The sequence below is a fragment of the Nymphalis io genome, chromosome 6, assembly GCF_905147045.1.
Source record: "Nymphalis io chromosome 6, ilAglIoxx1.1, whole genome shotgun sequence".
Classification (NCBI taxonomy): Eukaryota; Metazoa; Arthropoda; class Insecta; order Lepidoptera; family Nymphalidae; genus Nymphalis; species Nymphalis io.
In genome coordinates, this window is record NC_065893.1 from 3,136,081 (window position 1) to 3,154,078 (window position 17,998).

At 33.6% G+C, this 17,998-nt stretch overlaps 1 protein-coding gene across 1 annotated transcript; it reads right to left on the minus strand.

Moving 5' to 3' along the window:
* Positions 1–629: 629 nt before the first annotated feature.
* Positions 630–9,164, minus strand: LOC126769147 (sorting nexin-4-like). The gene is made up of 10 exons (XM_050487760.1): positions 8,975–9,164; positions 8,793–8,899; positions 8,403–8,541; positions 7,188–7,365; positions 6,660–6,798; positions 6,041–6,168; positions 4,393–4,555; positions 3,685–3,846; positions 2,461–2,575; positions 630–1,604 (listed from the first exon to the last, which is right to left on the minus strand). The coding sequence occupies exons 1-10, from the start codon at positions 9,050–9,052 to the stop codon at positions 1,554–1,556; spliced, it is 1,260 nt and encodes a 419-aa protein (XP_050343717.1). The 5' UTR covers positions 9,053–9,164; the 3' UTR covers positions 630–1,553.
* Between the last annotated feature and the right edge of the window lie 8,834 nt (positions 9,165–17,998).

Genomic DNA, 17,998 nt, shown 5'->3' on the forward strand with positions numbered 1-17,998 from the left:
AGGTGGACGAGCATGTGGGCCACCTGATGTGTGTCACCAACGCTCATAGGCATTGGCATTCTAAAAAATGTTAATCATCGCTTACATCGCCAAATGCGCCACCAACCTTGGAAATTAAGATGTTATGTTCCTTGTGTAATAACACTGGCTCACTCACCCTTCAAACCGGAACACAACAATACCAAGTACTGCTGTTTTGCGGTAGAATATCTGATGAGTGGGTGGTACCTACCCAGACGAGCTTGCACAAAGCCCTACCATCAGTAAAGTCATGTATGTCCATTGCAAGTCATGTACTTGTACTGTTTAGTTCTGTTGGTACAACTATTTGAAAACGCAGTGATTTTAATATCCTGAAGCAAATCGAATTGTATTTATCTCAACTTTAATCCCTATTTGTAACATATACAAATGATGAAGCGAAAATCTGCGACCGACTTATTTCGTTCGATAAATCACTAACGATTTGTACCATTTCCATAGATTCCATACTTATAGGGGTCTCCATTTCAAAACTCCTTTCTTACTCAACATCAGATTTTTATTGACTTTCTTGAGATTTTTGTTAGTAAATTTATATACCTTAGTATTTATTATAAGATTATAAAAAAAAAAAAAAAAACAAAATATATATTTAAATAATTTTATAATATAAAATTTACATTTTTAAACTGTACATTGTATACTAAATAGTTTGAACGGGCGAATAAATATCTGTTAGATGTCGCTAGGAGCGAGGTAAGCTTGTGATTGGTGGATAAAAACGCCATTTTGTATTTACAACTAATGGCGTTTATACATTTTGACAGCTCACCTCACTAGCACCATCTTTACTTAAAATGCTTTAAATTTTTATTAATATTTTATAATATCCAAATAAAAAAGGAATTAAATTGGTACAAGAATTAAACTACACTTTTATGATAAATTATAGGAAAATTTTATAATGGACTTTCGACCAAATCTCGTAATATTTTAACCCCAATCTTGCAAACGATGTCTTAATCCGTTGCAGTGTTAAGGGACAATATGCAACGTAATTATTTTTAGGCACAATTTTTTTTATTATTATGTAGATTGATAGCGCAAAGACAAACATTAGTAACTACAACAAACATTATTTATTAAATTGTTTTAAACGCAAAATACAAAGTAATATAACCATGCAATAATGATTGATTTTAAAACAGTTTTCCTTGAATCACAATAAAATACTTTTCATCATTTTGGTAATTTTATAATTTAATTTAAAAATTATTTATTTAAAGTCGATTTTAAAATTAATCTCCTATAATTTATCTCATTATTAACCTTAGATTAATTAATATAGGGATCGAATATTAGTCACCAAGTCATAACAATTCGTCTGCAGCAATATAAGTGATCGCCATTTTTATCCAAGGAAGACTCCACAATGACTGATGTGTTCGATAATTTACAATGAAATTATTACTACAATTGAATATCTATTAAAAGTGATATAAAAGTTTTAATGCCCTTATCTAGTTATATAAATAGCAGGTAATTTGGTGTGTGCCCGACTTGTGGAATGTTCAAGGCATGTTCTGAAGGCATTCTTTGATTTGTGTCCATGCTTGAAGATTCTGAAATAAAAAAATAAAAAACAGTTTATTATAGTCAAAAAATGTATTCATCATGGAGGCGTTACACTTCCATTTTTACTTTTAAAATTTTACCATCGGTTCGGAAATAAAATACTTTAGTCCTAAGAAGAACCGGCGATAGAAACAGCAAGATTTTTTGTTGAAATTAATTCTGTTTTCCTATTAAGTAAAGTAGCTAGCATCCTTTTGAAGTTTGGGGCTTATTCAATGGTTTAATGCGAGTTGGTGCACATGTGGCAGAATTTCAATAAAATTAGACCCATGCCGGTTTCGTCACGAATTTCTCCTTCACAGTTGAGCATCTTATGAGTTATAAAAATAAATTAAGTACATGACTTGCAATGTACATACATGACTTTACTGATGGTAGGGCTTTGTGCAAGCTCGTCTGGGTAGGTACCAACCACTCATCAGATATTCTACCGCAAAACAGCAATACTTGATATTGTTGTGTTCCGGTTTGAAGGGTGAGTGAGCCAGTGTAATTACAGGCACAAGGGACATAAAATCTTAGTTCCCAAGGTTGGTGGCGCATTGGCTATAAGCGATGGTTGACATTTCTTACAATGCCAATGTCTAAGGGCGTTTGGTGACCACTTACCATCAGGTGGCCCATATGCTCGTCCACCTTCCTATTCTATAAAAAAAAAAAAAATGTGACTTATGTTCTAACCACTGGGCCTTATCGGTTCGTTTTACTAAAAGATTATGTTTATAATTTTTGATGAGATACAAATAATATATATTTTACAGTTTTAAATATTCAACTGGAAACCAAGAGTTAACTGATAATACAATACAGACGATATATATTCTTATTATATATAATGGTTACCTTCTTCGCAGCTTTTACTTGTAAAGTGATGAAGCCAACGAGTGATTCATGCAAATCCTTGTCCTTTTGCTTTTGGAAATGTTCTATTTCAACCGTTGCCTTTTTAGTGAACTCTCTAAGAATACAAATTATTTAAAAAAAACATTATTAATAATCATAATAAAAATTATTGCACAAGAATATTTTTAAACATGATATGGTTGTTTTCGGACAATATACAATACACTAAAATATATAATATAAAGTAACAGCCTGTGAATGTTCCACTGCTGGGCTAAGGCCTCCTCTCCCTTTTTGAGAAGAAGGTTTGGAGCTTATTCCACCACGCTGCTCCAATGCGTGTTGGTGGAATACACATGTGGCAGAATTTCAATGAAATTAGACACATGCAGGTTTCCTCACGATGTTTTCCTTCACCGTTAAGCACGAGATGAATTACAATCGCAAATTAAGCTCATGAAAATTCAGTGGTTTGAAAGCACGATCATCGATTAAGATTCACGCATTCTTACCACTGGGCCATCTCGGTTGTATAATATACTCAAATGAAATAAATGATCTTTATTTCATTTGAGGACGACGAGGTATTTCAAAGGTTTATTTAATAACCTGTGTTAAGGATCATTATTTTTAATAAAGTAACACAACTTTGGACTAACACCTCCTCTTTTTTAGAGACGGAGGAGATTTAGAGGTTATTCCATCTGGTGAGTGGATAGGTACCACCCACTCATCAGATATTCTACCGCAAAACAGCAGTACTTGATATTGTTGTGTTCCGGTTTGAAGGGTGAGTGAGCCAGTGTAATTACAGGCACAAGAGACATAAAATCTTAGTCCCCAATGTGTGGCTCATTGGCTATGTAAGCGATGGTTAACATTTCTCACAATGCTAATGTCTAAGGGCGTTGGTGACCACTTACCATCAGGTGGCCCATAAGCTCGTCCGCCTTCCTATTCTATAAAAAAAACCACCAATGCTGGTTCGTAGATGGAATAATGTTAATAATGATATCCTCTGTCACTTACTAAAGTACTAGCCATCGATTGAAAAACATTTTAACATTCAAATACATTAGATTTCGAATGGTAACGGAGTGACACTGAAAGTTTTTTTTTTTCAAAGGTGACCATTTACAGGTTGCTTAATCTGCTTCTCTAATATAATATAATTCGAAGCCAACGCAATGAATATCCAATCGCCCCCCTGCACCGGCTACTCACTCCAGGTCCCTGGTGGCGCGGTCGATGGCCTCCCGGTCGGCGTGTATCTTGGTGTCGAGCGCGCGCGTGCTCTGGTCGCGCACGATGTCGGGGTCGGTGGTGCCGAACAGGCGCGACATCAGCCCCGACTTGCCGGCCGCCGCGCGCGAGCGCTCCGCCAGCCTGCGGCGAGGATCGCTGGTCACTTTCATCGTGTCACTGTGCCCACTTAACTTCCTCGCTCGATGAGCAAATCCGACTCGCTCCGAGAGAGATCACGCACGGCTTGAGCGTGCTTACCCTTCACCGTAAGTTGGGAACTCGACACTTTAAAATCCGCTTCTCATTCCTACTTCATAAAAACCGAGTAACTTTTACAGACCCGATTTGAAAACTAAATGGCAGATGGTGCTATCTGTTAGTCGCTGGACCATCAAATCTCTACACTTTCAAATAGTTTTTGAGTTTATTGCGTTCAAACAGGCAGACAGACGCAGCAGGAGACTTTGTTTCATAATATGTAGTGATAGTTACAATTTTAATAATAATAATAGTTAATAAGTTCAACAATAAATAAAGACGAATTAACTGTAAGGATTCTGACGTCATTTAGCATTTAAGTTACTTATCTCATTAAATCCAATATAGTGAAATCAGTGTAAACATTTCATTGGACACCGAGCGAAGCGGGTTGGTATTGATTATGTATAAAACGACACGATGAATGACCTGTTGTTTAAAGCGTCGTGCGCGTTCTCGAGCGCTCGCTGTAACGCTTCGTGATTCGCGCACAGCTGTTGCAGCGCTGCAGCGTAGAAGAGGTACTCCTTAAGTTGGTCTGCGAGTTGCTCTTCATCTTCTGCCACCGAATCTATTGAATCTGCTATTGAATCTATAAAAAAGTATATTTCATTTATATGTCTGCTTTTATCATTTATCAAATTTCATTATGATCGTTTTAGTATTTAATTTGAGATGAGATAACATGTATATCGCAGAATCAAAGATAAGACGCTATCATTTGAGTACAACGGTTAAGCGGTTTTCGGAAACGTCAAGTAGTACGCTTGAGTAAGGTCGATACAGGACCCTGATGAGGGCTCCGCCGAGCCACGAGTGGAACAAAGCAAGAAAGAGGCCGCGGATGCGTCATATCAACACGATCCCGCAGCCTCTCCGATCCGTGCTGAGGACGGCCATCGCAGTGGTTTTAGTGGGTAAGAATCCCACATAACCCGGTTCCACCTCCATAGGACCCGGGTACCTTTCTGAAGGTTTCTACTGCGAGAAAAAAAATGGTCGATACAGGAATTGAGAGTGCCAACTTGACAGCTTTGAGTTGTTAATGATTTGACACCGGACACTTGGGGTTTGCTGAACGCTCCTATGCGCTTTACTTTGGAAAGGGACTCGGGGGCGAACGGTTGTCTTCCTGTATCTAACTTTCTGCGTTTCCAACCACTTTAATCGGCGTGGTTAATTGTTATGTAGTGATATCCTATTGTAAGCGAATAAATAAACATCAATGACTGACTTTTATTTTGCGCATACATGTCTGATGAACTCCGACAACGAATTGCCCCACGTGATCGACCCCACGCCGTTATGTATAATATATTATACTTATATTATATGTTATGTATTTAATGTTTGTCCTTATCGTTTACCCCACCTATGTAATTTATTGATTTTTTAATTTTGCAATTAATTGTATCACATTTTGGTATATTTGTTCATTATTCTTCTGCTTTTTTTCAGTTATTTTCTCTACTGTTCTCTGCTACCAATTATTAGTAAAAACTTACAGTAACAGCCTGTTAATATCCCCTTGCTGGGCTAAGGCCTCCTCTCCCTTTTTGAGGAGAAGGTTTAGAGCTTATTCCACCACGCTGCTCCAATGCGGGTTAGTAGAATACACATGTGACATAATTTCAATGAAATTTATTCCTAATGTTTTCCTTCACCGTCAAGCACGAGATGAATTATAATCACAAATTAAGCACATGAAAATTCAGTGGTGCTTGCCCGGGTTTGAACCCACGATCATCGGTTAAGATTCACGCGTTCTAACCACTAGGCCATCTCGGCTATCTTAATTGGTGTTATATATATATATTTGTAATTTTATACCATTTGTTTCCCACACAACTAATAATAATAAACAGATACTAGCGATACTGCTACAGACATTTTCTCATTTGGTGACATACCTACCGACAGCATACCTACCGGGTTCAATTGTTTTTAAAACCATCCAGGAACCCAATGTAACATATACACAAAATTTCATCCAAATTGGTCCAGCCATTTAGGAGGAGTTAGGTGACAACACACACATACAGACGAATTGTATATATTAAGAAGATTAATTTCTTACCAAAGTAATGTCCAGCTTTTTGGAGTCCATCGCCCATTTCCTTTTCGATTACACTCCATTCGCTAAATAACTTCCCATAATTTGCATGTAATTTACAGAGGGCATAGTTTTTTTCTATAATCTTTGATCTGAAATTAATGAAAAATTATTAATTTATATAAAATAAATAAATAAATAACTTGTTAATACACAATGACTAATTATTCTGCTAAGGGTAGAAAATTTCAGTAAATTTTCGCATATAAATATATATATTTAAATATAACAATAGAATGTTGTTTAATTTTCTTTATTGTATTTTCTTTGACTAAAGTTAAACAAACAAAACTTAGTTCACTTCATTACAATTATGAATTGTGTACATTTCGTAGTACAATCTCTGAGTAATTTGACAATTAACTGAAAAACTAGCTATCCATTTCATATCCCACAAATAAGAAAGAGATACCAATATTTTCTTAGTTTTGTAAAATCAACAAAAGAAACAAAAGAATTGGGATCAATGTTTTATTTTTTAAACAAATTAATAATTATCTTGACAACAACATTGATAAATATAATGAATTAATAATAACCGATTAGATAATCAAAATTCAACAATTATTATATGAAACTTTACCTTGTATACAGAAAATTTCCTAAATTTGTTTCCAATTGCCTTCCATAGTTCTTGACGCCCTCAATTTCTGGATCAGGTTTCTTTAATCGAATCGACACTGATAGTGACTTGAGCTTGTTTTCAGCCTGTAATATATATCCTGTAAATAGAGAATATATTAAGTATAAATAGGTTATATATTTTAAAATATTTTTTTATTCAAGCCTTTTTTTCTTCATGGTATTATCATACAATTGTCAATGGTCTTGATTCTACTTATGCTTTATATAATTCTTTTATGTATTCTTCCCTGTATTGACTTGAAATTTGTATTTATAGAATTTATAAAAGCAATCTGTTTAATTAAGTTTTTATTTAATTAATTAAAACAAATTTTGTATAAGTTATAATTATACACACATATTTTATAGTGAAACATCAACAGATAATGAAATCACTATTTTTATAGTTTGCACTTAATGAACTTTGATTTAAAATTTACAAAAAAAAAATAGATCAAAAATAAAGGGACTTTGCAATATCACTTACCGCTGTCAGTAATAGTTTCTCTCCAACCATGTTCTTGTTGCAGGAAATTAATAAACTGATCGTCAAAGCAAAGACGAGGGTGTGATGCCACACGCAAGAGAAAGTTCTCAAGGCCAGCTCGCCTTCTTTCTATAAATTCTGGGTCTGTTGTGTCTGATTTACGCCATGCATACAATACCTGTTTTTAAACAAACTATATTCAAAACAAATTAACCTTATACATGTGTGAACTTGTTTGTTAGATAAATACTTTTTTTGCTTAAATATCTCTTACAATTCTAATTATAAAACTAGGAAAATTTTCTTTTACAGAAACAATTTATTGTAATCAAAGTTTTCACATTTAAATGTTATTAACAAATAATTGTGTTATAATCTTATATTGATTAAAAAATAATTACACAAATATGTTTAACAATTAACCAAATACACATTAATGAATATATATAATCTATGTAAGATATGTACAGAAATTCAGTCTTATCAATAATGTTAGTTTTTTCCTGGAAATGTGTGCGAGGTGTCTGGCTTTATTTTCTATAATATAGGTAGGCAGTCGAGCCACCTAGAGAAATAAGATATTATGTACTTTTCAAGGACCTTACAACTTGTGTGGCTTTTTACAGTTATATCCAGACAATTTGACCAGTTTAGTATTTTGTATTTGATCTGTACAGTTACCATTAAGCTGGTTACACAGAGCTAGTATAAGAAGACCCCTCAGATTGCATACTATGCTAATTAGACAGGAAGACTGTTGAGATTGCAGTTGCGAATATATTATGAAATATGTAAATTGAAGTATAGCTGATGCTATATTGCATCAGCTGAGGGTTAAACCGAAGACCACTTTTAATTAAATATAAATTTAATTGTAAAATCTTATTTTAAATAAATTCATTTAAGAAAGCTTGCTTTAATTTCTCTGACCACTGACACTACCTCAATAAGTTATTTTTCAATATAAGAAACCAAAACTAAGCACAACTCAGTTGGTCATGCAACACTTGAAAATTGATACACTTGATATAACAACCATTTCCATATTTATAAACATCTATTTACAAATTTTACAAAAGTTTACCTGCCTTAAAAATAATATGCTCAGCTATAAAACAAGTAATCTAATTAAAAACAATTTAACTGTTGAATTTTAGTGTTTAACGACTTTAATTCTCTCATAATCTAAATGGTATTATTTAATAGCATTCATACCCGTTTCTCTGGCAATGGTGGTATGACTACGTGGGGATATGTGACTTGAAGAAAATCGTGGATTTGTTCAAACTCTGTGTAACGCCTCCAAATAGTGCTGATTTTAGACTGTACAAGATTGTAGTCAGGATCTGTGACCCTGTAAACACAAATCATCTTTTTATATAAACATTTATATTGTAATAATAAATATTTTTTTATATTTTGTTACTTATTAATACTTACTACTACTATTATGGTAATTTACATTAAAAAAAAAGTAATAAATACATATATGTAGGTAAGTCTGTATTCAAATAAGTGGTTTTTAGATAATAATTTAAAAATGAATTTTACATTGTTACTATTAGATTTATTTGATACTAAGAATACAATGAAATTAGGTCTTACTTGAGATCAATAAGATACACCGTATAGTGATCACGAACATGCAAGGTGCCATTAGCGCGCTTTTCAGATTCCACAATCGTTATGTCAACATGTTTTAACAATGTATCCTAAAATATAAATAATTAACTCATGATAATGTTAAGACAAAAGTAGGCGGTGCAAAAGTAATAACAAATAACTACTTGGCTCTCGAAGTCCTCCACAGTTTCAAGTTTATTTAAAGATCGTGAAGATTTAATCGGCGAGCTCTCCGCCGACATTTTATATATATACTGTATGTAACTTTATAATTTTACGAAAATGGAAAAAAGGATGATTTAAAAAAAATTGAAAGTGTTTGTTACTGTGGAATAAGAAAGTTTAGCTGTCACTTGTCATACATTTTGTCATCCTCATTGACAACCGGTCATAGTGTTGTGTCATTTGACTGGAAACGTTAAAACACATTAAAAACCGTAAATGTCCAAAATTTTACGGTTTTTTATTCATTTACAATGTGAAAGTTGCAGTAAAGACAGAAAAATGCATTTTGTCATGTCGAAAATTCAAAACGAGAAATGGTCAATTTTACACATTCTGTTTTTAAAACGAATGCACAATGTGTACATTTTGGATTCATTCTTATTTATCAAGCAGTTCCTCGTGACGGATGTCACATTGGATATTGGAATTCAACAATATTAGGCATTGCTGTTTAGCAGTTGAATATCTGATAAGCGGGTGGCACCTACCCAGTCGGGCTTGTACAAAGCCCTACCACACAGTTTTATTTGGATTAAATAAAAATAAAAATGTAATATATTTAACTAGGTAATATAATTAAAATTAAATGCTATGCTCACCTATTTGGAATATAGTTTTCACACAATACACAATGAAATATATAATATATCCTGAATGTCAACTCAAACGTTTTTTATCATCTCTATAAGAAACATAATAATTAATATTTTTAACCATGAGCTTTAAATTTATTTATTGTTAAATGTAAAATTATCTACGCATTTTTATTGTATCATCGCATACGCCAGACAGGGTGTATTGACTTTACGAAATCGGAATCTATATTTCTTATATTTTCACCGCTTATATCAAAATTAACGATTTTATTATAAGCAAATTGTGACACTACCATAAGTATTTCCAAAAATATACCAAAATGAGCTCTCGAATTCCAATATTACAAATCACCCGAACGACTCGTTCGTGAAGGGTTAAATAGTTTGAATGTTTTAAGTATTACCCCAAAGTAATAAGTCAATGTCAGTTGGGTAACTTTCCTAAGCTTTTTTTTAAAGCTGAATAAACGCATTACGCGTTTCCTCCATGGGAACAGAAGGGGGGGGGGGGGGGGTTGCGGGGTCCGAATATCCGGAATACCCACTAAAAAATCAGAGGTACCCGTTCCGTCTTAACGAGGAGTGCCACGGGATCGATTGCGTTTTACTAATATTAGGTAGGTACATATTACCTAACATTAGCTTAATATATATTTAAGGAGCACTTAACTTTAACTTTTTTGGCGTTGAAAAACATATTTTTTGTTTTATGTCATTTCTGTATTAGTGTAAATGAATCGATTACACGACTATAATTAGTATTATTCCTAATTTTTAAATATAATTATGCATCATAAAAAATAATCGCTACACTAATTAACATAGAATGGAAGATCATTTATGTATACAAAAAACTGATCGATGTACTTAATCGCCCATATTTAGCACAGACCCAGAGAATTTATCTCATTTATAGAAACACAGTAGCGAGATGGCCCAGTGGTAAGAACGCGTGAATCTTAACCGATAAACCCGGGCAAGCACCACTGAATTTTCATGTGCTTAATTTGTGATTATAATTCATCTCGTGCTTTACGGTGAAGGAAAACATCGTGAGGAAATCTGCATATATCTAATTTCTCTAAAATTTTGCCACATGTGTATTCCAGCAACCCGCATTGGAGCTGCGTGGTGGAATAAGCTCCAAACCTTCTCCTCATAAAGAGGAGAGGAGGCCTTTAGCCCAGCTGTGGGACATTCACAGGCTGTTACGGTTACGGTATAGAAACACAAGAACATGAAATTCACGTTTGTCACGTCAATAGACTAAGTTAAAAGCGAATGAAATAGCGAATGAATTAACGCGAAACGCGGTGCATCTTCTGGAATAAATTTTATGGATATTGGTTTCGTAGTTTTTATAGTTAGGCATTCCACTAAAAAAGTCTCCTCGTTTTTATATAGAATAGGAAAGCGGACGAGCATATGGGCCACCTGATAGGAAGTGGTCACCAACGCCCATAGACATTGACATTGTAAGAAATGTTAACCGTCGCTTACATCACCAATGCGCTACCAACCTTAGGAACTAAGATGTTATGTCCTTTGTGCCTGTAATTACACTGGCTCACTCACCCTTCAAACCGGAACATAGCAATACCAAGTACTGCTGTTTTGCGGTGGAATATCTGATGAGTGGGTGGTACCTACCCGGACGAGCTTGCACAAAACTCTACCACAAGTCTCCACCACCTCTTATATCGGTGCTCGAAGCTGAGTTATTTGACTTAGGTTTCATCAAAAGAAATAATTTGAAATTAACTTGATTCTAGTCAACCATTTTCTTTTCCCAGTTTGTACGCGCTTGGTTCAGCACAATACTAGAATGATTTTATTATGAGCTTACTAAGGCTTCGAATTTATTCGCGTAGACGCTAGAGGAATTTTTAATCATACCTTTGGGATATTATTTTCCAGGATAGGTAGTAGACGTTATGTGTTAAACAAGAGTAAAAGTAATTGATTGTCCACATTATGAACGTCCTCAGAGACAATATCCATATATTTTAGATAGTTTTTTCTTATAAATAAACTCCAGAATCAAATTAAACACAAACTTAATCACGGGTTGCGCAATCATTTCTGAAAAAATATAGTTCCTATACACGAACTTCGAAAATAATTGAAATTACAATTATTTCGTTCCGCTAAGTAAAATTAACTTTGCATTATGAAATATTAAAAAACTCTGGAAAAAGTCTTGCATTTAAATCATGTACTAAAAAACGAATTAAAATAAATTGTGCAATTGTTTTGCTACAAGTATCGAAACTCAGCTAGCAGAAAATTTATTTTCAAGATATTACTCACACATACTAACATAAGTAGTCAAACAAATTTTTTTGTAAGTAGAACAAGAGATTACAGAATATTTATCAAATACTCGCTGCAAATGCTAAATGCTACAATGTCCTAATAGGACAATGAAACCGATTTTCAATAGACCGGAGATTGGGGAAATCGCTGGTATACTTAATAAGAGTTTTATGCGAAAGCAATGACCTGATAATAGCGTTACCACAAAAACCGTGACGGACGTCCGAAACGTTTAACTCTTGATAAATGATGTAACTTAATGATAGTAAAATTTAGGAAAGAAAAGTTTGAATAATAAACCGCTTTACGACATTCCTTTGCTTATTAGCCGTAACAGCCTGTGAATATCCCACTGCTGGGCTAAAGGCCTCCTCTCCTTTTTTTTGAGGAGAAGGTTTTGGAGCTTATTCCACCACGCTGCTCCAATGCGGGTTGGTGGAATACACATGTGGCAGAATTTCAGTGAAATTAGACACATGCAGGTTTCCTCACTATGTTTTCCTTCACCGTAAAGCATGAGATGAATTATAATCACAAATTAAGCACATGAAAATTCAGTGGTGCTTGCCCGGGTTTGAACCCACGATCATCGGTTAAGATTCACATGTTCTTACCACTAGGCCATCTCGGCTTATATACCTTTGCTTATTAGGCAGTTTTTAATTTTAAAACGTGACTTTTGTTAACTTTACTCTTCGACCTTTTAAGTTTTATCAGAATAAACTTATAATCAAGGCTTGATAATGATTCACTTTTGCAAGATGTAAATCAAAGCATTTTGATAAAAAATATATAGTCCTAAATGACTTTATTTTATCTAGTTCAAAATATATCACAAATTGTATCTAGCGCTTATAATAAACTTCAAACATCAAGTTTGAATTGCCAATTTTTGTGCATTATAAAAGCACTCGACAATACTGTTCCAAGACACAAATATTATTTTGGTCACGTCAGTCAAAATCAATTTAAACTTTGATGAAATTTGTGTTCTATTGAAATATATCAACTTCATATTTGACATTCCGAATATTGGCTAGTCGGTTCTAATGACGACAAATAATATCTCGAAGAGTTTACCTTAATATGCTTACACCAGTAGTGTTCATTTAATAGAATAATATAATGAGGTATTTATTATTTACTTCATATGCTGCAATATTAAATTTATTATAAAGTTCATTATTTTTGCATCTGACCCGACTCAGTAAACAAATGGTTATATTTCCTTCCACACGTCAACTGTCAAGGATGTCTTGAGTTTGTGAAAAATTTACCCCTTATTTATTACAGTAAAAACGACCTCACAGCGGCGCATAACCTTTGGCAACTCTTCCAAACGACCTCAGTTTAAACTATCTCTGAGATCCCGTTACATAAGAAAGGCGGGTGAATCTCCTTTGATATTTCGCAAACAGCTGTGTTAGCAAGTGTATCTTCTTAATCGTTATTCTACAATTTATATTGGCGTTTGGCGACACATCAGCGATGACGTTATAGAATAGGTGGTAGGGCTTTGTGCAAGCTTGAGTAGGTTATACTCACTCATCGGGTATTCTACCGCTAAACAGCAAAACTTAGCTTTGCTGCGTTCCGGATTGAAAGGTGAGTGAACCAGTGTAACTACAGGCACAAGGGACATAACGTTTTAGTTCCCAAGGTTGATGGGGAATTTTAATGTAAGGAATGGTTGATATTTCTTACATCGCTAATGTGTATTAGTAGTATTTGTGAACAAAGTGTTAAACATCCAACAATTGTAATATATTTTGTTTATCTATTTTAAAAAACACATAACCGACTTACCAAACGAGCCTATACCCTAGGAAGTAATAATTATTAATTATAAGTAAGTATTCCAAACAAAAAAAAATTTTCCAAATCGGTTCAAAAACCTCACCAGTTCTAAAGTAATAATCATAAAAAACTACCTACTAATTATTGAAATAAACAAGTAAATATACTTATTAAGTTAAATTGTAATTTATTTCGAGAAAAACAAATAATGCGTAACTTTCAATTTGAGTTTGAAAGTCTTCTTTGATTACTATTCGTTTTACATCGTTCGAATTTATTTATCTTTGAAAAGTTTTAAAGCTAATAAAAACTGAAGTTGAACTGATTATTTAATGAAAAAAAATGTAATACGATAATTATTAAATCCATTGGCTATCATTTCAGATAGGAATCCGCAGAAGAAAAATGAATTATAATATTTAAACTAAATCAAAATCCAAAAATAGAATTTATTTAAGTAGCTAGGTAGGATAAATTAAAAGCTACCACAGATTTGGAAGCGGAAAGTAACTCAGAATATATAAAAGGTATACAATTATATTTATAGTGCTTCTTATTGTATACCTTCTTACCTATTTTTTTAACTGTACAGTAACAACCTGTTAATGACCCACTGCTGGGCTAAGGCCTCCTCTCCATTTTGAGGAGAATGTTTATAGGTCATTGTAATAATATGGCAAATATTTAATACGGCCGTGATCCAGAATTTGCGAATAAATAAATAAACCAATGTCATGTGTTCACTTGATCACAGAAATAATTTGATTGTTAAGCTCGTAGTATTGCAGTGTATAAATGAGCTAAACAAACAAATTATATTAAAAGCAATACTGGCGCAAAGTCATCCTTCTAATAAATTTAATTGCAAAGTTTACGAGCAAACAATAACAGGTAAGTACTTACAATATTTGCCATCGCTCGACCAATTAACTCTTTAATTCATTACCAAAGGCAATTAGCTTCTAAGTGTCCGAATTACGTCCTGGTGACCCACAAAATCTACTTTCGATAAAAATAAGGCCTGTTCGAACGTGCTACTATAAAAAACGACAAATATGTCTTGATTTATTTTATGTTAAAAGGATAAGATAGATAATATTTTTTTTCTGAAACAAACACTATTAATTTTCTGTTACAAATCTCACAGAAAAGCGAGTTTTGTATTTTTTGGAACAATCAAATATTTCGATTACATTCATGGCAGCTATTCTCGAAGATTCTCCTTTTGTTTTGTTAACTGTGAAGGCATTATTATAATGCACAAGTATGTACAATCACAGGCACACTCTTTATTCGCTTCACTCTCATAATCGGATGAAACGACAATTCGACACAGCCGTAGGGAGACCAAAGATTTTACGTACTTTCCAAGATACGGCGGTTTAATCATTGTCATGGGAAGTTTTCGAACTCCAGGATTTTATAGAACTTGCATCCGTATAAGATAGCAACTAAACCTAAGGCACAGGGGCACATAAGCTTCTTTTAATCAACGTAATATTGTCAATGTAGTATATGTATCTGATAAATTATTTATTTCACAATATCAAATTTTTCATAACCCATTGTACAAGTTAAACCTAGTACCAATTACAAAAATTGTGGACACCACGTTAGTATCTATATGATAGGGTTGCCGTCATCGAAATCGATGAGGAGGACTATATATAAATCTATATGACACAGGATTCCGTCTCTATATAATTATTATTTATATACATATTTAATACTGACTGTATATATTTTAAGACAACGAACGCTAGCGTGTAGTGTCCTTATCTCTTCAAGTTAATGTTATTTCCTTTTATAGTCTATTAAAACTGCAATCAATGTCAAATAGAATAAATTATTGCCTTGTACAATTTTAAATAGTAACAGAATAGAGAGTAGAAGTAGTAGAAGGGGATGGCTTAGGTATAAGAAATAGGTCTTAGACTAATAATAATAATAATATCCTGGGACAATATTCACACACGGCCATCTGATCCTAAATTAAGCTTGTACAAAGATTGTGCTATGGAAACCAGACAACTGATATACTACATATACTACTTTTCTTTTGTAAATACATACTTATATAGATAATTACACCCAGGCTCAGGACAAACAGACATGTTCATGCACACAAATGTCTGTCCTGGGTGGGAATCGAACCCACAACCTTCGGCGTGAAAGGCAGGTATCTTACCAACCACGCCAACCGGCTCAAAGCTTAGACTTCTATTTTTTTTTTTTTTATAGAATAGGAAGGTGGACGAGCATATGGGCCACCTGATGGTAAGTGGTCACCAAACGCCCTTAAACATTGGCATTGTAAGTAATGTCAACCATCGCTTATAGCCAATGCGCCACCAACCTTGGGAACTAAGATTTTATGTCCCTTGTGCCTGTAATTACACTGGCTCACTCACCCTTCAAACCGGAACACAACAATATCAAGTATTGCTGTTTTGCGGTAGAATATCTGATGAGTGGGTGGTACCTACCCAGACGAGCTTGCACAAAGCCCTACCACCAGTAAATATAATTAAAAATTATTTTGTATAATGTCTAAGTGAAATCGAGAGATATCTTATATAATCCTTTATGTATAAGCCGATATATAAATATAATATTTAATTGTAGTATTTATGAAATATAACACAGAGCTCGATACATAACGTTTACTGCTCAGACACGAACAACTGTCAAACGCGTTTTTTAAAATAATCCTTTTTAAATAATGACCCCGTTACAAACACTTTAGTAAGATATAAATAGACAAAGACAAAACAGTGCCTTTGTTTCCTCGATTTTGTCAACCGATTTTCTTCGTTCTTGTCTTTTTGTTTGATATCTGACTAACAAGAAAAAAATATGTTCGAAACATGAAAATTCATGTTGTCAATAAAGAGTAGACCCATATTATAAAAAAATACTTTAATAAGTAAAATTACAGAGTTGTCATACACTCATACAGTTGTATAAAGTGTACAAAGAACCTAATGATATGTTAAGGACATTGTTAATTATCGCTTTTATGTTGTTCAAAAATGTATTTAAATTATTTTATAAAATGACATACAAAAGATAACAATTATTACAAAGGTCTGCGTCTACACGGGAATATTATAAAGTCATTTGTGGTAGCATAATACGGGTTTCAGTTGCATCTATAGCTTGGATTTTTATAGTACAAAGCCAAATTATATTTCGTATATTTTAATAAAATTTTAATGAATTTGGACCTTACGCAAAAAACTTTGTAGTTGACAAAAGTCACTTATATAATTTTATCTAAGTGCATCAAAGTAAATAATTGCCAAATAGAGATGTGCATGACATATGTAGAAGATATGTTACTTCAATCATATTGTGCCAAAGGAATAAAAAAGGCTACGACTTCGTCCAAGAATTGCGGATTTCGACAACATGCGATGTTTTTTCTTATGTTATAGATGTTTGCCGCAATAATGTTTGCAATATTATCGCGGTTATTAGTTGTTTTTTTTTAATAATAACATTACATACATACTTAACATTATTATTTGTATAAAACAGTAACTACTTAGTTTACTTAAATCAAGTAATTTATCTTAAAACTAATATGTAAATTTCATCGTCATATGTCCTTTAAGTTTATGATAAATTATTCATTAATTCGTTTAATCCAAGTCGTAGCAAAGGTCGATAATGAACCGGTTTGTATGTATGATATAATCTACAGTCAGAATCGAATCACATCAATCGATTTTGACGAATGAGATCTCGTTACTTTGGTAGAATTGTCTCGTAATCGAGTTATAATATATAAACTTGCTGACCTTACAGTTAGGTCTTGTAATTCATTTAAAACTTATTAAGCCCCGAGCTGAGATGGATCAGTGGTTTGAACACGTGAATCTTAACTGATGATTGTCGGTTCAAGCCCTACCTGGTTTTCTCAACACTGAATGTTTCGGTGAAGGATAACATCGTGAGGATTTGTCGGACAAAAAACTTCGATTAGAGATGCATCAAACTGTATACGAATATAAGTCTTTTTGTACCAGCTACGCTATTTTGGTCAATAAAGTAACAGTAACAGCTTGTTAATGTCCCACTGCTGGGCTAAGGCCTCCACTCCCTTTTTGAGGAGAAGGTTTTGAGCTTATTCCACCACACTGCTCCAATGCGGGTTGGTACAATACACATGTGACATAATTTCATTGAAATTAGACACATGCAAGTTTCCTCACGATGTTTTCCTTCACCGTCAAGCACAAGATGAATTAT

What these genes read in the sequence shown, in the direction of transcription:
- LOC126769147 (XM_050487760.1), bottom strand. Translation starts at nt 9,052, where the DNA reads ATGTCGGCGGAGAGCTCGCCGATTAAATCTTCACGATCTTTAAATAAA. An exon ending in TGGAGGACTTCGAGAGCCAA is followed by an intron (nt 8,900 to 8,974) that starts GTAGTTATTTGT and finishes TTTATATTTTAG; the next exon opens with GATACATTGTTAAAACATGT. An exon ending in CACGACGCTTTAAACAACAG is followed by an intron (nt 3,847 to 4,392) that starts GTCATTCATCGT and finishes TCCTCGCCGCAG; the next exon opens with GCTGGCGGAGCGCTCGCGCG.